The sequence below is a fragment of the Mirounga angustirostris genome, unplaced genomic scaffold (genome assembly GCF_029215605.1).
Source record: "Mirounga angustirostris isolate CCGP_5_RB_7025 unplaced genomic scaffold, mMirAng1.0.hap1 SCAF_13, whole genome shotgun sequence".
NCBI lineage: Eukaryota > Metazoa > Chordata > Mammalia > Carnivora > Phocidae > Mirounga > Mirounga angustirostris.
In genome coordinates this window covers 56,425,637-56,447,716 of record NW_026991721.1, presented here as the reverse complement: position 1 = coordinate 56,447,716, position 22,080 = coordinate 56,425,637, and the positions used below count along the sequence as shown (strand labels likewise).

General features: G+C 41.0%; 1 protein-coding gene and 1 pseudogene across 2 annotated transcripts in view; both read right to left on the bottom strand.

The window, feature by feature from the left end:
- Positions 1-415: 415 nt before the first annotated feature.
- The window catches only part of FCHSD2 (FCH and double SH3 domains 2), a 307,059-nt gene continuing 285,394 nt past the window's right edge, over positions 416-22,080 (bottom strand). The window contains exons 14-20 of one of the 2 annotated variants that reach the window (XM_064576964.1): positions 13,033-13,167; positions 7,367-7,450; positions 7,069-7,246; positions 6,548-6,768; positions 5,206-5,335; positions 4,983-5,065; positions 416-2,546 (exon numbers count right to left, since the gene is read on the bottom strand). In XM_064576964.1, the coding sequence (XP_064433034.1) occupies positions 2,463-2,546; positions 4,983-5,065; positions 5,206-5,335; positions 6,548-6,768; positions 7,069-7,246; positions 7,367-7,450; positions 13,033-13,167 (915 nt within the window). In that variant the 3' untranslated portion in view covers positions 416-2,462. The remainder of the gene's footprint in view (positions 2,547-4,982; positions 5,066-5,205; positions 5,336-6,547; positions 6,769-7,068; positions 7,247-7,366; positions 7,451-13,032; positions 13,168-22,080) is intronic. The other variant, XM_064576965.1, reaches the window with a different exon arrangement.
- On the bottom strand, positions 13,193-18,036 carry LOC129046361 (small ribosomal subunit protein uS8-like; annotated as a pseudogene).

Sequence of the window (22,080 nt, the reverse complement as noted above, 5' to 3'; positions counted from 1 at the left end):
AAACATCCATCACTACAGCAGGCTTAAATTATGATATATCCAAACCATGGAATGTAAGACAGCCTTCAAAAAGAATGAGGGAAACCTAAATATATAATCCCATGTATATAAAAAGACAATGTGTCTGTGTGTAAGTTTTATGCACAGAAAATGTCTGGAAGAATACATATTGCACGTCCCAGCTCTGGGAAGGAGAGAGCCGTGGGGCCCCTCCCCAAACAGACTGAGCCCTGGTCCTCAATGTGGCTGGCTGGTAGCCAGAAGGAATCAGCCTTTAACTGGGACTTTATTTACCCCCTCTCTGTATCTGTTTTATGGTTTAAAAAAGGAAGGCTTAGGAATGTCTTTATAAAAAGCATTGTCTATTTGGAAAGGTCTATTTACCCAAATCTTTTTATATGGAAACTTAGAAAACTTAATTCCATTTTTTTTTTATTATTCAACATTTTATACATAATAAATACAAACTTTTTACAGCCACTGTAAAGAAAGCACATCTGCACAGAGGCACTCCCTCCGAGCCTGGCCCTGTGCACTGTGATGCTGGATTACATGTCCTGGAGGGAGGGGTTCTTTTTAAAAAGGAGGCATATTTTTACAACTTTTGTTTTTTTTTAAAATAAAATCAGCAGCTCTTCCAAAAAATATTTTAAAATATAACAAAAGATTTCAAATAACCTCTGAGAATGTGGAAAATCCAGATTCAAGGACAATTTGGCTAGCTAAAGAGAGAAGACAAGACTGGGTAGCGAGAACGGCCTGATTCAAGCACTTGGAAGATTGTTTAAAGTGCTTTGAAGATTTTTAAATTGTCAGAGAACTTTAAATTCTTAAAAAAGCCACCCTTTTAATTTTTTTTAAACTTAAGAATAAGTTTGATAAACACAAAAAGACCTCAAATAGATCAACAGGTTAAGAAATGCAAAAAAACAAAACAAAAACCCCAAATCACAGAGAAGACTTGTCACTGGGTACTGTCACTGAAGTGATCAAACGACTAACTGAAGATTTCTTCAGTTGTAACCTGACATTTGGTCAAAAATCCCATGGGGACATTTGGCGAGCATTTCAAGTTTTTAAAGATTCTTAGGAGGGATGGAGTTTTCAAAGCATAATACAACTTTTAGATTGAATTCTGCAAATCTGATTTCTAAAAAAAAAAACCGCAACTGGCAAAAAAAAAAAAAAAAAAAAAAAGCCCTTGTCCCTGGGTTCGGCACTCCCGTTCTTCCACAGGAGGTGGCCCGCCAACAGAGACCTACTCTGGGCCACCTGCCACCGTGAGCTCGCTAGCCTGTGGAGAACACTACTCTTGGCTCTCCTTGTGACATGGAGAACTTGTTTTTTCCTTGTCCGTTTGCACTTGTGCACGGTGTGCAGTCCTTTAGTCCTTTTTCACAGGAAGCTGGTTTCCTCCATGAGCCACAGGTTCTTCCTCCCAAGGCAATGTCAGGCCAGGGGGACCCTGTGGGGGGTGGCCACCCGTCTCGGGCAGCCACAGGCTGGCTGACTGGGCTCGTGCACCGGCTTGGGAATAAAACAACATGAGGGGCCTCCCCAGGAGAGAAGCTCAACAAGGCAAGTGTGTGTCCCCAATTTATCTAGACATTCAGATTCTAAAGATGTTGGTCAGAAGAATATATGCTGCAAAAATTAAGATGAAAAATACCCAAATACAAAAAGAACATTAAATTGGCTCATTTCAGATCTGGAAGCTCCATTTCTGCTTCAGCCTCAGCCTCCTTTCTATTAGTCTACGTGATGGACAAGATTTGGCTATCGGTTCAGCCCCTCCATATTAGCTCCACTAACACTAAATGAATGGCGTAAATATTAATACAAAGGACACTGTTACTGTTTTCAATCTGTTAGCTGTGGAAGAGATGTGCATTAAAGCAACTGGCATAAACTCAGGGCGGTCCACTTCTTCCCAGTAAGGTTTCACTTTCTCAGTCTGGGGACTAACTGTGGGGAGGAGCCAGCCCCTCCTGAAATCCCTCCTTCTAGTTCCTTATGCAGCCGACATGATCTGATTAAACTCAATCAGACGAGCAAAAGCCACTTGAAGAAAGATGAGGATCTTTGCCACATCCTTGTGGCCACAGTAATATACTGTACGAGTGCACATGATCAGTTTCTCTGTGACTGTGCCCTGAATGAGGCCTGGTCTTGAGTCTCATATAAAAATGGGCCACTGACAGGCATGAGGGCTGTCCCCCTCTGTTTCTAGGGCCCACTAGGATTTGTGCTATGGTAGGAGAGATGACCTAGAAAATGACAACAAAAAAAGGCACAAAATATTCAAAACGTGGGAGGAGTCCACCAGGCCACCCAGTCACATAATCCTCCTTGTTTTCACTCTGTTCAAGAGTCATCATCATGCAAAGGTGCCTAAAGAACAAGAATGGCCAAACGCCAAGCCTGGCCTTGATTGTAGCAGTAATGGATGGGTAAACCCATCATCACACCAGTGTGATTTCTACATCCTCAATCTTCTCTGCTGGCCTTCGGTGGTTCTGTGTAGGTGGAGGGGGAGCTGCCCGGACCTGAGCAGGAAACAAATACATGGACTGTCAGTCGGCTTCCTGATTCAGTGCTTCCTGAAGCCTCCAAAGCCCAATAGGTCATTTACCCACAGTCACAGGCACCCCAGGGGTCTCAAATGCTCTGAACATGAAAGTACGTGCTTCCAAAGTAATTTTCACTATTTCCCACACCAGGGAGTTACTGTTCTGATGAAATGTGGACCCTACAAATCAGGTTCTTTCCTCGGCTGAAAGCTCGGCTGTAGCCCTAAAAGCCTCGTCCAAAGCAAAGGCCTGGAGGTGGAAGCCAGAGAGAGCAGTGCTTGCAAACTGAAAACCTTTCAGCCTGTCCTGGAAGGAGAGCTGCGAGAGAGAAGACTAGAGAGGTGGCCTGGGGTGAAGTCATGAAGGGCCTCATAAAGCCATGTTAAGAAATCTGAGCCTTACTCTGTGGGCAAAGAGGAGTCTTTGGTGGATTTTTTTTTTTTTTTTTTAAGATTTTATTTATTTATTTGACAGAGAAAGACACAGCGAGAGAGGGAGCACAAGCAGGGGGAGTGGGAGAGGGAGAAGCAGACTCCCTGCCGAGCAGGGAGCCCGATGCGGGACTCGATCCAGGGACTCCAGGATCATGACCTGAGCCGAAGGCAGTCGCTTAACCAACTGAGCCACCCAGGCGCCCCTCTTTGGTGGATTTTAAATAGCGGTAGCAAAGGTGTGAAAGGATGAGTCGGATAACAGTTTGGAAAAAGAGCGGGGGCGGGCTAGAGTACAGGTAAGACGACAATTTAGGAAGCTTTTGTGGTCAAGTGAGAGTTGATGTTAGCCTGACCTAGGCACAGGTGGGGGGTGGGTAGAGGAAAAGAGAGATTTGACAGCTGTCTCCAAGGTAAATGTGGCAGGATTTGGTGATGACTGTCTGTGGGAGGCAGGGCCAGGGAGCTACCAAGAGTGATGCCAGAGCGGTGGTAGAATGGAGGTTCCACTCACCAAGGCGGGCAGTACGGGAGAAGGAGCATGTCAGGCAGGGAGGATAATTAACTCACTGTTGCTGAGTTTGGGGCTCTGGTTTGTGTACACTGAGATGTCCACAAGGCTGAAGCTCAGGGAAGAGACTGGGTTGGCAGAAGTCTGGAAGTTGTCAGTAAATAAATGGTTATCAAAGCTGTGGGAGGAGATAAGGTTGCACAGGGAGAGTGAGTTTAATGACTTCAGGAGAAGCAGCCCATGGACAGAACCCTGAGAAGCATCAGCAGAGATGGGCTGAAGCAGAGAAGCCCGTACAGGTCAATGAAAAAGAAAGGGCCAGAGTAGAAAGCAAACCAGGAAAGGGTTTTGGAACAAACTGGCCCACTTCTCCCCATTCCCACTCACACCCAGCAGTCTATGCTGCCGTCCCCTCTTGCTTGGACCACTGCTCGAGCCTCCAGATGGCTCCCCATGTCCATTCTGCCACCTTCCATTCACTGTCACTTAGCTGCCATTGCAATGTTTCAAAAATGCAAAACCAGTCACATCACTGTCCTGCTTACAACTTTGCAATGGCTTCCTATTACACTTAGGATAAAGAACCAAAGTCTTTAACAACGCACTCAATCCATGTCTGAATGAACGAAGCCAAAGGAAGTGAGTGGTTCAAGGACTGGTGTCAAATGCTGATAAGCAGTTCAAGGAAAATAAATGCACTGGATGAGTGTGGGAAAGTTATGACCCTGGAGCTGTTTCACAGTGAGGTGGGGGGAAGGAGTTGAAGGCATGGAGTGAGGGGTGAGTAGAGGTGATTATTTCTAACAGTAGATTCTCCTTGAGAATAGAAGCTCTTAAACCTCAAAGAGGCATGAAGTAGATCTCATTTCATCTCTGTTCCTCAAAAGAGGCCAAATATAAGCCCGGAAAATAGGTTCTCAATAAATGTTCGCTGGAAAAAAAAGTGCTTCTGTTTCACAATTAGACCACGTGAATGCTCACAGAGCTTGCTATAATTTAAATACACTTTCACAGCTATCTCACCATGGCTCGGTGAGAAAACTGCCCGTGTAGACCAGACCTTCCAAGATGTGTTGCTTTTTATAGCCTTCATTTTTTTAAAAAGATTTGACAGAGAGAGAGAGAGAGAGAGAGAGAACACGTGCATGCACAAGTGCGGGGAGGGGCAGAGAGAGAATTCTCAAGCCGACTGACTCCCCACTGAGCGGCAAGTCCAAGGACACGGGGCTCAATCCCACGACCCAGGAGATCATGACCTGAGCTGACATGAAGAGTTGGAAGCTTAACCGACTGAGCCACCCAGGCGCCCCTATAGCCTTCATTTTTAAGAGCTCTTTTTATGGTCCCCAACCCACCTGACCCTTGCATGGGGGAATCAGCGTAACATAGGGGCCATGGGGAGACATTAATTTTTAACTTTCATTTTGGAAGAACCGTGCATTCTGTAACCCTGCCAGATAAGAGACTTACGGGTCGCAGTTTGCCATATGAGGTCTCAGGAGTATGCCGTGGTGCCCGTGAGAATCCCGGTGACTCGGCAAGGAAGCTGTTTTCTAGGGGAGGGAACCAAGCAGCTCATTTTATTTGTGTTGTTGAGCAATAAAAATGCTAATGCAGATCCGTGTGCTCTTCAGGTGAACATGTGGATTTCTGAACGAAAATGAAGTTAGCTCCATGCCAGGAGAACGCTTACCATTTGCTGAAGGAGAGCGTGGGAAGTACTGGGAGCTCCTCTTCTCTGGGCTGGGGTAAGGGCTGCTGGGAGGCTGGTCATATAACGGCAGTGGAGGCAGGGAGCCCGGTGGCTTGGGAGAAGGAGAGATCTGCCACAAAGGAAAGAGAGGCTACAAAGTGCTCACCGCAGGAAGGAGAGGCGATCTGGCTTCGCTAATTCAGACATATTACTGTTCTCTGCAGCTCAGATAGGACTATTTACAATTTTTGTCAGCCTCATTAGAAGCACATGAGCTTAGAATAACAATCCCAAACCCTATTTTGTGATGCATTTAACTTTTTCCTCTCAGAGATCTCATTACACTACTGATTATAGTTTATCATAAACAGTCATCAAGTCAAACCATTCTCTAGAATTCTACTGAAAACGTACCAGATCGGTCAATTCAATAAATCTGGTGAAGAACAAAAAAAAACAGGACAAGTTCTGTTCTATTTTTTTGTTAAGATAAAATAATTGGCTGTTTCTGACTTCCCCAGGTTTTGTTTTTTTTTTTTTTAAAGATTTTATTTATTTATTTGACAGAGAGAGAGATAGCGAGAGCAGTAACACAAGCAGGGGGAATGGGAGAGGGAGAAGCAGGCTTCTTGCCGAGCAGGGAGCCCGATGTGGGACTCGATCCCAGGACCCTGGGATCATGACCTGAGCCAAAGGCAGACGCTTAACCGTCTGAGCCACCCAGGCGCCCATTCCCCAGGTTTTGTAAATGTCAGACTAGGTGGTCACAATGTCACACAAACAAGGTGGGGAGACATGTTCCTTCTGGTGCTGGATCTGCCAGGCCTGCTGTGGCAGACCTGATTTAGGGGTTTCCTGTAAAGCCAAGTTTTGCTAGGATGAGCTGAGCCTAGAGATACATCAGTAAAATGGGGCTCTGGTAGGCTCATTAGTTCTCTGAAAAGGACTGGCAGGCAGGCTCTGCCCGTGATGGAGAGAAAGAGCAGTATTTTCACTACCTAAACTAAGCACGGAGACAATACATTCCCCCTCTGGTTTCTTTCTTTCTCCCTACCAAACCATTCTTTTGTAGGTCATATACAATTTATCCTTTCGGTTAACTGATTCAGAGCACAAAAAGCAGGCAAATGGAGGTGTAATACGGCCATTACCCAGGAGCCGGGTTGGTGAGTCTCTGCTTTTCCAAACTCAGTTTTGCAGAAACCTGGCAACAGAGGACTGGAGTGGGAAGGCGGGGCTGAGACTGTAGCCCACGTTTGCATGGGTCAACCACCCCTCGGGGGTTATTTTCTTTAAACACCTTTAAACACCTTTTAATTCAGCTTTCTCCCCTCTCACGTACCTGAATCTCTCTCACCCGCGGAGTATCACCGTTCTCTGAGGCTGAAAGTTCTTCCACTAGCACCGATGGGAAAACTCCAATCCGCCCACTGAATTCCCCTTCCCAGAAGCCATCGTCATCCTGGTTTTCTTTGTTCAAGATTCGGATGACTGCTCCCTCAGGAAAGGATAATTCATCATCTGTCTGGCCCTCATAGTCATAAAGTGCTTTCACGAAACAGACTAGGTAGCAAAAGGGAGAAAAATGCATAAGGACATGGACAGCCAGGTTACTTTCGCAACCACCCCTACGCTCATGTGACAACTAAAAGACCATCATACAGGGTAAGAGTACAGCTGTAATTTTTTTACTTACTGAAGATCTACTTCAGGGTTCTATTGTACAGGATAAATGTGACCAAATAACAGAAAACATATAACAGGAATAAAGTTTTGCTTTTTAACCCACTGAAGGCAGACTCCAGGGCAATACTGCTTAGGCCAAATGTGACCAAATAAAGAGTGCCTTGTTTCAGTCTTTACCACTGGCATCTCCGTTGAGGCTGCCTGAAACGAGCTCGGCCTCCGTGGAATTGCTGGATGTGTGGGACCGACTGTCCAAAGCAGCCAAGGACTGCAGCATGCTCAGTAGACTGTTCGAGGTGGGAAACTGTAGGTACTTTTCTGGCACATAACCCACTTGGCCAACTTTATTTCGAGCCTGAGTAAAAGACATGTGACAAAATAGGTTTGCACACACCATCTGGACAGGGCAAAACCAAAACCAAAACCAACTCCTAAAAATGTCACAAGAAGGGGCGATATGAGCAAAGGAATATACCTTTACCCAGTCTTCCATATCTCCATCTTCAATCACTTCTAACACCTCATGTTCCTCAATGGTCAACTCATCTGGTTGAGAAGCCTGCAATGTAGGATGGTCATGGACAAAATTAAAAAGGTTAGATAAAGAGCAGATGTATGCTGATCATAACAAAAACTGGGGATCAAAATATTGAAATGATTTTGAAGAACATACTGAACATAAAAATTTAAGGGTTGTAAAACTATCGTAATGAGGTGGAGTTTTGCTTTAAAAAACTAAACAAAATAAAGCTGCAACAAAAACTGGAGAAACGGAATCCTCAGGAGGCCATCAGGTGCAGTGAACTGTACAGCACTCTGCTGGAAGCAGGGGCCTGGGCTCCAGCTCCAGCTTATGGATCTATTGGTTAGGTTACTCAACTTCTTGATGCCTCCATTTCTTCAAAATGACACTCCTGCCATTTTGGGGAGGATGGGGGAGTCAGTGGGGGATGAGCAAGCCGAGAACCATGGTGATTTGGGAAGCACAGGCAGAGCAAGCACTGAACTGGAACTGCGCAGAGGGCAAATGGAGGTGCGCACCGTGAGAATGCAAACAGCTATGTGCATGGACTGGATGACAGCGTGAGCGGTGCCTGGAACTGATCTGGAGTCACTGTATGAAAAACAATGGCCAGGAGAAGAAAGCTGGGAAGGAAATGACTGAGATGGGTCGCAATTTGGATTTATTACGCTCTAACTTAACTGTGAAGACTGGGCTGATCTGCCTAGGTGCTATTGTGCAAGCTGCTGTGATGCTTTTATTATCTCTGACAGCAGGAATCCACCAGCACCGGCCACCAGATACTGCTCCTGAGACTGCAGAATCTGAGCAAACTCTTGGGGGGAGAAACTGTGTGGCTGTGTTTCCTAAAGAGACTTGCTGTCACATGTAGCAGGGAGAGGCCTGCTGGCATCTTCTGGCTCTCTGGTGAACAGTCTTAAAAGCGTTCCCCAAGTCCCAAGATTAGTCCCAACTATGTAACTATAAGACCATATAGTTTTTCAAATCTCACAATCTCAAAGTGTAAAATATCTCCAAGTTACACAAGCAAAAATAAGGCAAGAAAATGGGTCACTTTATTAAGACTCACTTCCCATTTCACATGCATTGTAATATTTCATCAAACCCAGATTCTGGATGTTGCCACAACTGCTTGAGATGTTCAAATAGTACTGAGAATGGCTGACCAGTTACAGAAATACTCCAGGACCAGAATTTTAAGTAAACTACCTGATTCCAAAATTGAGGGGAAAAACGTCATTTATTCATGAGAGCTTTTCCAGTGAAATTTCTTGGCTAATCTGAAACCTCTCTATGCTTTGACTATACCAGCAAAAGGCAACACTATAACAAAGACATTTTCCCTAATTCCATGGGAAGACTTAAAAAGTATCAACACAATGGACTTCAATGTGTGAGAACAAAGCAGGAAGGATAAGAACACCTTTAAATATACTGTTGCCCTTGTAAAAAAGTCATAGAGGTCCATGCAAGTTGTTCAGTGCTACTATGTAGTATCAGCAGATACTGGGTTGATCATACCATCCCCAAACAGTGACCAATTCTTCCACTTGACAAGGTCAAGTCCTCTGCATGGATCTCAAGACTCTACAGAGTTTGGTTACTGTGGTCTCTCAATGCTTTGGCCCCACACACTATTCCCTAGTCTCTGGAACACACCATGTTATTCCTTGCCTCTATGCTTTTACCAGGCTGTTCCTTCTTTCCAGCAGGCCCTGCTCCCTCTTTCCCATCTGATGAATAGACTTAGATGACTGGGTTCAAGTCCAGCTTCAGTCTGTTTCTAAGGGCAAGTGACCGTAAGTCCTCTCTGAGCCTCAGTTTTCTTTTTTATTCCTATTAGAATGTAAGCTCCATGAAGGCAGAGATTTTTGTCTGTATTCATCAATGCCATATTCCAAAGCCTAGAAAAGAGCACAGGATGTTACACAAGAGGTGCTCAATTAATATTTGTTGAATTAATGGGTTGGTTGATAATATCTCCCATATTGGGTTATTGAAGAGATTAGAATAACATAAATATGGTGCCAGGCACATAATACTTCACATATGTAGCTATTACTATTACTCATGATTTGAGACCCAGCTATTATGTTTTTCCAGACCACCCACCATGAGCTGGTGGCTTCTTCCTCCTTTTGTTGTAAGGCTTGTGCATCTCTCTAACTACCACGAAATACCATGGCACTCTGCTTAGTTGTTTGCCCTTGTAGGGTTCCCAGCAGAATGACTTACTTACTGCAGGGAATGTAATTCTTCTCATGTATCCCAACTAAAGAGAGAAAGTGGTTAGGAAGGGCTTACTAAATAAACACATGCTCTTACACTGCCCCCTGAAGTCCTAACTCCCAGGGACAATCAAACCCTAGAAGCAGCCAAGTGGTGCATCCCCACCACTCTCTCTATTTCCCATTTCCTTTGAAAACAATGTGCTTTTTTCCTGATTAAAATAATACATGTTCACTGTAGAAAAGCTGGAAATATGTATAATCGAAATCTTTTTTTTTTTTAAAGATTTTTATTTATTTATTCATGAGAGACAGAGAGAGAGAGAGGCAGAGGGAGATGCAGGCTCCCAAGGAGCAGAGAACCCGATGCGGGACTCGATCCCAGGACCCTGGGATCATGACCTGAGCCGAAAGCAAATGCTTAACCATCTGAGCCACCCAGGCGCCCTAATCGAAATCTTAAGGTACATGTAATTTGGCATCTTACTCTTCTGACCTATCATTGCTTCTTACATAAAAAGACTCATTAACGTAATTTTCAATTATCTTGATAATATTTTATATACATTATTATATGAATGGTTAATTTATTTAGCTATTCTCTTATCGGATAGCCAACTTCAAGCTATCATAAAATAGCACTATGATGAAAGAACATTTTGTATCAAAACCTTTTTCTAAGTTGTGGATCATTTCCTTAAGATATATGCTAGTAGGGGCAAAGGTTATGAGCATTTTTAAGGCTTTTGAATCTAATCCTTAAATATAACTTTTCTTTGTTCTCACCAGATTAATCCAGGCCTCCTTTCCAGGTCTGGACTATAGGCTTATAGTCCATTTCTCTTTAATCTAACCTGTACGGTGTCTATACCATGACCAGGGTTGTTTCCTTCTTAAAAACCCCATCTGATTTTAGGACATCCAAAGGTTCTCACCAGCCAGGATACAAACCATACTTCAGTTTGGTTTCCAAGGCCCTTTACTAACAGTAAACATCTTTATTTCCAGCAGCTCTAATCCCTACACCTGATGCTCACCCCCTACTGAATGTAACATTTCCCGAACACCCCATACTCTCATCCACCTCTGTCTCTGTATCTACTGTTCTTTTTGCCTAGAAGGCTCTTTCCCTTCTCACTGTATTTAGTAAGATCTTACTCATGACCTAATTTAAGTGCCCCCTCATCTATGAAATTTCTCCCATCACAGGAAAAAATTAGTGGTTTTAACCTCTACTATAAATGTTTTATACATATTCTATTTTTCAGTTTAATATTTACTTCCCCCAGACTATCCATTCGGGGGGGGCAGGAATTGTGTCACATTAATTCTTGCATCCCTGAAACTTATCAGGCACTAAATAAATGTTCAGTGACGAACTAGTTAAATAGATTTTTATAGTCTGCTTTATCATAGGGACATGCCTGGCATATGCCAATAGAGGGAATGCTGGAGGGATGTGAGCTATTTATAATCACTCAGACTCTTGGGATCCTCTCCATTTAAGGACCTTAAATTTTAAATTCTGGAACTTCAAAGTAAATATAATATTGAGAGGTGAGATGAGAAAACATTCCCAACCCTAGTTTTATAATACTCTGTAATACCTTTCCAACTATCTCAGAAGATGCTTTGAAATTTTCAAAACATTATCAAAAGAGTTTACTTCCTCTTTTAGAAAAGAGGAAGTATTCATAATTTAAGTATATAATGAAAGGATGTTAAACTAAAAAGTCTGGGAATCACTGATGTTGAAGAGTATATACTGCCAAGCTGTGGCCATCCAGGGACAGTGGGAGTGCGACTGTCCCCCATGTATGGCTGTTGAAGATTCTTTCCAGACACTTCTTCTGTTGTTGTCCCTTAAGCATTGGGTGTCCATCAGCATGGAAGCCAGAGAAGGATTCATTTGTTTATGCCTTCCTTATATCATTCATGTATTTATCCCACAATTATTTACTGAGGACCTGCCGTGTGCCAGGTACCGGCCTGCATGCTGGAGACACACAGACAAGGTACACGGATACAGATCGGGTTTCTGCTTTTATGGACCTTTAGTGCAGAATCAAGACAAAGAAATATAAAAACAAATAAGATTAAGTTTGGTTGGTGGTAAGTGCTATATAGTATATAAAAGAAGGAAAAGGGGAATGGGAAGAGAGTAGTGAATGAGCATTTGGCTTTTATTAGGTTGTCAGGGGAGACCTGAGGAGGCACTATTTGAGCTAAGCCTCAATGAAGAGCAGTATGCAGCCAACCAAAATCTGGGGAAAGATGGTTCTAGGTAGAGGGGGCAGCAAGTGCAAAGTTGTCAAGTTAGGAAGGAGCATGGTGCCACAGTGGGTAATGGGTGGTGAGTGGGTTGGTTAGGAGAATGGTCTGACGCGAAGCTAGGGAGACTGTAAGGGGCCAGATCAATCTGAACATTATAAACTCTAGGGAAGAGTTTGTTTTCCTATGTGTGATGGAAAGCTTATAAAAGGTTTTTAGGCAAGGGAATAAAATAATCTCCTTTATTTGTTAAAGATAATTTTGGCTGCAAAGTGAACAATGGACTGTTGGGAGGGAGGTAAGTATGTAGAAGGGATACCAATTATGGGTTTTTGTTGTTGTTTTTTTTTTCTTTTACAGTAATTGAAACAATGGCCTACCTAGACCAAGATGGTGAAAAGTGAATGGATTCAGGATATGTTTTGGAGGTAGAGCCAACAGGGCTGGTTGATGGACTAGATGAGCGGAGGGAAATTCAATGTACTTTGTATGAGTAAAAAATTTATGTGTAAGTAGAGCAGGGGTGAGAGAGATGAAAAACTATTACACCAAATCAGGATTTGAAATTCTGGCATCTATTTATCTAGGTCCCTGCTTACCATGGAAACAAGGGGTGGTTATGTTAAGATTAGGAAAGGTAAAGTTTAACAAAACTTTTGTAAAACAATTTTCTTTTAGTATCAGTTTGGAGGGTCATCCTCCTAATGGAGGGTCTTGTGCCAAAGCGTCCAACTGATAATAAGGGTAAGATTTCAATTTACTAAAAATTTACTAGATGCCAGGCACTGTACTAAGTGCTTTGCTATAAAAGTGTTATCTCACTTAATCTTTAAACTATCCCTCTGATATTATCCCCATAATATAGATAAGAAAACTGAGGCTCACAGAGACCAAGGGGCTAGTGTGGTCAGAGAGCTTGTAAATGGCAGAGACAGGATTTCAATCCAGGCAGTCTGATGTCAGAGCCTAGACTGTTCACTATTATGTTATATTGTCTCTAACGTTAACTGAACACCAATTTTATAGTAAGCACACTATGTGAGGCTGGGTAGACATAGTCACGTGTGTCTTCAGGGTTGCCACAATTTAATATGAGCAATAGGTTAGAGAAATACACACCTTGTAGGAATAAACAACTTTGCAGGTAAGTGGATAATTTCTTAAGGTGCCAGATGGGCTGGAACTGCTGTCATCAAAAACATCCATGTTGTCTTCAAACTCTTCTCCTTCTTCTCTTTCAGGATCTGCATTAAGCTAGGGAAAATTAGAAGCCATTGGCTAGCTTGCTTACTTCAAGAAAATGGTTGAAAGCAGGAAGAAACACTTAAAACCTGATTGTTTCAAAATATAATTTACTTACTCAACTGCACATAGAAAAAAAAGTATCTATTCTCACTTGTATTTTTCCTGTTATGAAAAGACCAGTTTTTTTTTTTTTAAGATTTTATTTTTATTATTTTTGAGAGAGTGAGTGAGAGCACGCCTGCATGCACATGTGAGAGCGGGGCGGGGGGCAGAGGGAGAGAGAGAGTCTTAAGCAGTCTCCATGCCCAGCATGGAGCCCGACATGGGGCTCAATCTCACGACCCTGAGATCATGATGTTAGCCAAAACCAAGAGCTGGTGCTTAACCAGCTGTGCCCCTAAGATTTTATTTCTTTCTCCACTGAGGCATTTTATTTGCATGAATGTATCCCCAGAAAAAAAATCCCAGGATTTTCCCTCCTGTGTTTTTGTCTTGCTTCTTCATGGTCCATGATGCCAGCTGAGGTTGTCAGGACAATGAAACCAAACTGGCGGGATGGGAGCAGGTTATTCTGCCATTTTTCTAGATCTTTCAGTTGTACATCAAAATCTGGGGCTGATCACTCCACACTTGTTTAACCTGCCCATGAGGTTCACAACAATTTTCCCAGCTCTGTGATCATCAGTGATTTCAAATTCACCAATGTAACCATGCTTCATCATCACCGTGAGGAACCAGAGGATGACTTTGGAGCATGGTCTAATAAGAACCTGGCGTTTGTCTCTCTTTTCAGCATTGTTAATGCTCTTGAGGGCATCTGCCAGGACATTCATGTGCATCATTATGGCGACACAGAGAGATGGTGGAAAGCAGATTTTATTTCTAAGTAATCTCTATATGCAATGTGGGACTCAAGCTCACAGCCCCAAGATCGAGAGTCGCATGCTCCACTGACTGAGCCAGCCAGGGGCCCTGAAAGGACCAGGTTTTTAAAAAAACAAAAAACACAAAAACAAAAAAAACAAAAACAAGAGTAAAATGTCTTTCAAATATATAAGAAATGTTTATCAGTGTCCTTTCTCTTTTCACTGTTAAATACTAGTAAAGGCCTCTTACCATTTTCTTTTTTATTTTATTATTTATTATTACTTTTTAAAAGATTTTATTTGACAGAGAGAGACACAGTGAGAGCAGGAACACAAGCAGGGGAGTGAGAGAGGGAGAAGCAGGCTTCCTGCCGAGCAAGGAGGCTGACGTGGGGCCCGATCCCATGACCCTGGAATCATGACCCCAGCCAAAGGCAGATGCCTAACGACTGAGCCACCCAGGTGCCCCAGCCTCTTACCATTTTAAACTGATCATATGGGGAAACGTTAGAAAGATTTCTAAAGCTACCAAGGATTTGGAGAAATAGGCTTTCCTCTATTGTTGATAGAAATGTAAACTGATACATCCTTAAAAAAAACAACACCGGCCTACTGCAATTAAAAACTAAACATATCACCTGATCTAGCAATTTCACTTTTATGAATCCCTTATGGAGAAATAAAAGCATCAGGAGGTAAAACTATAGATCTTACTAAACTTACAATGGGGTTATGTCCAAATAAACACATCGTAATTTGAAAAATATCCTAAGTTGAAAAATGCATTCAATACACTTAACCTACCGAACATCATAGCTTAGCCTAGCCTACCTTAAACACGCTCAGAACACTTACATTAGCCTACAGTTGGGCAAAACCACCTAAAACAAAGACTACTTTGTAAAAATAAAGTGCCGAATATCTCATTTAATTTACAGATGGTCCCCAACTTAAAATGGTTTGACTTACAATTTTTCAATTTGGCAATGGTATGAAAGCAACACACACTGAGGAGAAACCATACTTTAAACTCTGACCTTTGCCCAGGCTACAATATGTGGTGCAATGTCCTCTTGTGATGCTGGGCAGCAGCTGTGCCCTCAAGGCCATGAAGGTAAACAAGGTGCCCTCACAACTATTCTGTATCTGTATGATGATTCTGTTGTTCACTTTCAGTGTAGTATTCAGTAACTGGGTAAAAAAATGTATTTGCCTAGAGTACTATTCATGATATTAAAGTACAAATAGTATTTATATGAACATAAATAAATATCTGACAGAGGGAGGCAGAGTAAGAAAAACAAAGATCGGAGAATAGAGATGGCTGACTTGTGTTTTATGTACCTCTGTACTATCTGAACTATTAGAATATCTTACTTTTTAAACTAAAAATCCAACAAACAGGAAACAAAACAGGCAAAGTTTCTTTGTCTTTAGTTACACAAAAGCATTTATTTAGCTACTTTTTCCCATGTTCAAATATGCAAAGGCATGCATGTTTACAACATTAAAGATAGAAGGACTGAACAGTCAGAATTAGGCCTCACAATAGAAAGAATAACTTTAATATCAAATCCCCGCAATAAGCTGAACACTGTGCCAGGCTCATAGACATGAAACGAAGGACACAGTTTGCTTTGCAGGAGCTCATACTCTAGAGTGGAGAAACTGCCACCACTAAATGCTGAATGTGCAGGGAGGCCTCTGAATAGGAAGAGGTGTTTGCAGAAGGTCAAGACTCCCTGGCATTCAGCGAGTTGCAACATAGAGGCTGCCTATATTGTCCAATTCTACTTTTTAATGAATTAAAGTGATTTCTCTTGAGTAATTATTAACATTTAAAACTGACTCTATAAAATTCTATAGAGCCTTCTAAAAGAATAAATGGCACATATTTCCTGTCAAATGTACTGCCTACATTTCAAAGCCCTTGTAATATTCTCATTTATAACTATTCCTGGAAATTCTTCACAGTTGAATGAGATAATCATGTGCCTCATCTTACAAATAATTCATCTATGGTCAGTCACGTCAATGACAAAGTAAGACTCAAATCTTGACCTTTCAAATCATCTCAGGCTATGATACCATCACTTTCCAAAAGGGCATCGTGTCATATAAAAGATGAGGATCACATGCTAGAAACTGCCATAAAAGGTAAACATATTTACATATACTTAGAAGACACAGCTTTCGTACTCTAGTAGAGGTTACAGACATTTAAAAAAAAAAAATCCATAACCAGGCATTGCAACAGAACAACACAAAACACCCATACATCTATAAAAACTAAAATTAGAGCCAATGTGGGTAGAATATGCTTCCAAAAATATATAAGGAATGTTAATATGCACTGTGCTGTGCCACTGGGAATCAATCCAAAACATTTTACGTTGGCAACACTGTTTGATACTAAACATTCTTTTCTTTCCCCTTTATTCTGAGTTCATTGTCTGATTCTCATGGAAGGGAATGAAAAGTTTCAGTGACAGCAATGGGGGTCAGGGCCATGTGCTTTTTCATCGCTCCAGCAGCTTTCCAAAGTATGTCACTGCTGAATAACTTCTGCTTTTTCCCTCTTTCACCCTCTGTAACTTCACTGTTACAATGTTTTCTTGACCCAGCATTTCTAAAATCACATTCTTCCTCTGTTTCTTAACAATAGCTCTCTTAGCCCTTTTCCTTCCTGCCACCTGACAGAACTTCAATTAAAACTATTCCTTCTAGCTGTACTAATGTTTTTCCTTTCTTAGATGTTGTAAAATGCTTACTCTCTTTGCAGGGGCAGATAAGAAAAAGCTTTCTGAGTTGGTATTAGTAGCTGTCTCTTTGTACTCAGCAAAACAACCTCTGAAGGATTTCATCAACTTTATGGTACTGTAATGAACTAGAAAGCAATACTGGGTCCTTGGGTCTGACAGACTTGAGTTTGAAAGCTGACTATACCATTTACTGTTGTGTGACCGCCGGCAAATTATTTAACTTCTCAGCTTCAATTACCTTATCTTATAATGAAGACAATTACTTCTTCATAGAGTTATCATAAGGATTAAATGAGGTAACTTATTTATTTATTTATTTTTAAAGATTTATTTATTTATTTATTTGAGAGAGAGAGAGCACAAGCAGGGGGAGCAGCAGAGGGAGAGGGAGAAGCAGACTCCCCACTGAGCAGGGAGCCCGATGTGGGGCTCCATCCCAGGACCGCGAGATCATGACCTGAGCCGAAGGCAGATGCTTAACGACTGAGACACCCAGGCGCCCCAGAGGTAACATATTTAAACCCATAACACATGCTGGATTCATAATAAATCATTACTCTTTTTTTTTTTTGGATGAGGAAAGAAGAAATTACATAAAGAATCTGGTGATATTCAATACAGAGGAAGGCAGCTCTTTATAACTGACTAGCAGAACCTCTGAGTTTCATTTGGACAGAGAAGTGATCACATTGAACATCATTCCAAATACAACACAAGTAGATTATAAAGGATGATGTTGAAAATATCAGCAACATAGATTTCTGCTTCCAGATAAGATGGAGTATCAAGGACCAGATTTAAACTCCTTCCAGAAACAACTAAAGAACTCAAAATATATGAACACTGGACATCACTGAAGGACAGTGATCCCTGGGGGATGGGAAACAGTTTTCTCAACTTAGGAAACAACTATTGGAATCCAAACGAATCAGAATAAAGGTAATAAAAACCAGAGCAGAAATCAATACAACAGAAAACAGAAAAACAGGGGAAAAAAAAAATCAATGAAGTTAAAAGCTGTTTCTTTGTGAAGATCTATCAAATGGATAAACCTCTAGCAGAATGATCAGGAAAAAAGTGGAGACACAATTAACCAATATCAAGAATGAGAAGCAGGGTGCCTGGGTGGCTCAGTCGTAAGCGTCTGCCTTCGGCTCGGGTCATAATCCCAGGGTCCTGGGATTGAGCCCCGCATCGGGCTTTCTGCTCAGTGGGAAGCCTGCTTCTCCCTCTCCCACTCCCCCTGCTTGTGTTCCCTCTCTCACTGTGTCTCTCTCTGTCAAATAAATAAATAAAATCTTTAAAAAAGAAAAAAAAAAAAAGAGGGACGCCTGTGTAGCTCAGTTGGTTGGGCGTCTGCCTTCAGCTCAGGTCATGATCTCGGGGTCCTGAGATCGAGTTCTGCATTGGGCTCCCTGCTTGGCGGGAAGCATGCTTCTCCTCCCTCTCCCACTCCCCCTGTTTGTGTTCTCTCTCTCTCACTGTATCTCTCTCTGTCAAATAAATAAATAAATAAAATCTTAAAAAAAAAAAAAAAGAATGAGAAGCGATGCCACACTAAAGATTCTCTAGATAATCAAAGAATAAGAAAGGAACATTATAAACAATTTGTTTCAATAAAGTCGGCCAACTTAGAATGGACAAATTCCCTGAAAGACACAAATAAATTATCAAAGTCCACTCAAGAAGAAAAACCTGAATAATCCTCTATCTACTAAAGAAATTGAGTTTGTTAAAAAAAAAAAAAAAAACTTCCACAAAGAAAACTCTATGCTCAGATAACTACCCTGATGAATTATAGCAAATATTTAAGGAAGAAAAAGTTCTACACAATTCTAAGCTTCCAGAAAATAGAAGAGGAAAGGATACTTTTCAAATCACTGTAAAACAAGCATTACAAGAGAAGAAAACTATAGACTAGTATCTGCCATGAACAGAAATACAAAAATGCTTATGGAAATTTTAACAAATCAATTCCACTAAATATATAAAGGGTAATATATCATGAGTCAAGTGGAGTTTATCAGTAATGCAAAGTTTGTTTAATAGCTGAAAAATCATCAATGTGATCTATGATATAAATAAACTAAAAAAGAAAAATCATTTGACAAGATTCAACATCAACTGCTATCAGCAAACTAAATAGGAATAGAGGAAACTCCTCAACGTGGTGAAGGGCATCTACAAAAACCTTACTGTTAACATCATACTTAATGGTGAAAGACTGAATGCTTTCTCCCTAAGTGCAGAAACAAGGCAAGGACATCTGTCAGCTCTCACCACTTCAATTCAGCATTATACTGGAGATTCTAGCTGTTACGGTAAGGGGAAAAAAGGAAGCAGTAAAAATGTCTTTTTTTTTTTTTAAAGATTTTATTTATTTATTTGACAGAGAGAGACACAGTGAGAGAGGGAACACAAGCAGGGGGAGTGGGAGAGGGAGAAGCAGGCTTCCTGCGGAGCAGGGAGCCCGACGCGGGGCTCGATCCCAGGACCCCGGGATCATGACCTGAGCTGAAGGCAGACGCTTAACGACTGAGCCACCCAGGCGCCCCTAAAAATCTCTTAATATGCAGGTGACATGATTATCTACATAAAGGACATACACAAAAGCTATTATAACTAATAAATGAGTTTAGCAGGTTTTCAGGATATAAGATCAATATGCAAAAATCAATCATATTTCTATGTGTTAGCAATGAACAATTGGAAATTAAAATAAAAAACCATTTACAATAGCACCAAAAACTATAAAATAGTTATGTCTGAAAAAAGATGTACAAGACCTATATACTAAAAGCTACAAAATATTGCTGAGCAAAATTAAAGACCTAAATAAGTGGAGAGGTATTATGTTAATGGATTGGAAGACTCAACATTGTTAAAATATCAACTGTCTTCAAACTGATCTAAAGATTCATCACAATCCTATTTAAAAAAATCTGGGTAGGTTTTCTATCTGGTAGGTAGAAAATTGATTTTAAATTAATATGGAAATGCAAAGGACACAGATTATCCAAAACAACCTTGAGAAACGGGGCGCCTGGGTGGCTCAGTGGGTTGAGCGACTGCCTTCAGCTCAGGTCATGATCCTGGAGTCCCACATCGGGCTCCCTGCTTAGCAGGGAGTCTGCTTCTCCCTCTGACCCTCCCCTGTCTTGTGCTCTCTCTCTCTCATTCTCTCTCTCAAATAAATAAATAAAATCTTTAAAAAACCCAAAGACAACCTTGAGAAAGAAGAAGAAAATTAGAGGTTAACTAGACTGGATTTAAAAGTAAAAAAAAGAGAGCGAGAAGTTGAAGGATTTACACTACCTAACTGAAAGGTTAATCATGAAGTTACATTAATCAAAACAGTATAGTATTGGCATCAAGCTAGATAAACAGATCAGTGAGGAAGAAGTCCTAAAATAAACCCACACATACATGGTTAATTGATTTTTGACAAAAATGTGAAGGTAATTCAGTGGAGAAAGGGCAGTCTTTTCAACAACAGAAAGGAACGTTTACTCATTCTTCTTACCATATACAAAGATTAATTCACACTGGACCACAGATTTAAATGTATAACCTGAAACTATAAAATTTCTAGAAGAAAATATAGGAAAAAATCTTTATGACCTTGGGTTTGGCAAAGATTTGTCAAAGAAATCATAGCTTTTTGTCAAAGCTACCATACCATACCACACCACACCATAGCACGGTCCATAAAAGAAAAAAAAATAGTTAAGTTGGACTTCATCAAAATTAAAAATGTCTGCTCTTTGAAAGATACTTTGTTTTTTTTTTTCATTTTTTATTTTTTATTAACATATAATGTATTATTTGTTTCAGAGGTACAGGTCTGTGATTCATCAGTCTTACACAATTCACAGCGCTCACCATAGCATACACCCTCCCCAATGTCCATCACCAGCCACCCCATCCCTCCCACCCCCCACCACTCCAGCAACCCTCAGTTTCCTGAGATTCAAAGTCTCTTATGGTTTGTCTCCCTCTCTGGTTTCATCTTGTTTCATTTTCCCCTCCCTTCCCCTATGATCCTCTGTCTTGTTTCTCAAATTCCTCATATCAGGAGATCATATGCTAATTGTCTTTCTCTGATTGAATTATTTCGCTTAGCATAATACCCTCTAGTTCCATCCATGTTGCTGCAAATGGCAAGATTTCATTTTTTGATGGCTGCATAATATTCCATCGTATATATATACCACATCTTCTTTATCCATTCATCTGTTGATGGACATCTTGGCTCCTTCCATAGTTTGGCTATTGTGGACATTGCTGCTATAAACATTGGGGTACACGTGCCCCTTCAGATCCCTACATTTGTATCTTTGGGGTAAATATCCATCAGTGCAATTGCTGGGTCGTAAGGTAGCTCTCTTTTCAACTTTTTGTGGAACCTCCATACTGTTTTCTGGAGTGGCTGCACCAGCTTGCCTTCTTGAAAGATATTGTCAAAATGAAAAGACAAGCCATAATCATGTATCTGATAAAGGGTTTGTACACAGAATATAAAAAACGCTCAAAACTTAAAAGAAAACAAACAACCCAATAAAATATGGGCAAAAGATCTGAACAGACACTTCACCAAAGAAGATATACAGATGGCAAGTAAGCATATGAGAAGATGCTCAATATTATCAATGAAATGCAAATTAAAATTACAATGATACACTACTGTACACTCAACAGAATGTTAAAATTAAAAAGACTGACCATACTAAGTGTGGGCGAGAACACCTGTACCCTACTGATGGGAATGTAAAATGGTACAGCCACTTTGGAAAACAGTTTGGCAGTTTCTTAAAATATCAAACATATACCCACTGTCTAGTCCACTCAAAATATAAGTTCATAGCAATTTTACTTGTAATAGTCCCCCCAAAACCTAATTGCCCACCATTGGGTGAACTGATAAACTATGGTATACTCAAACAATGGAATACTACTTAGCAATAAAAGAATGCAATGAACTACTGATACATGCAACAAGATGTATGATCTTCAAAATAATCATGCTGAGTGAAAGCAGACAAAAAAAGGGGGGGTACATATTGTATGATTCTGTTTATACAAAATTCTAGGAAATGCAAACTAATCAATAATGAGAGCAGATCAGTGGTTGAGTGAAGGGCTGGAAGGAGCATGAGGAAACAGGGTGGTGGATATGTTCATTATCTTAATTGTGGCAAGGTTTTCACTGGTGTATACATAAGTCAAAATATATCAATTGTACACTTTAAATATGTGCAGCCTATTATATATCAATTGTACCTGAGGAAAGCTAT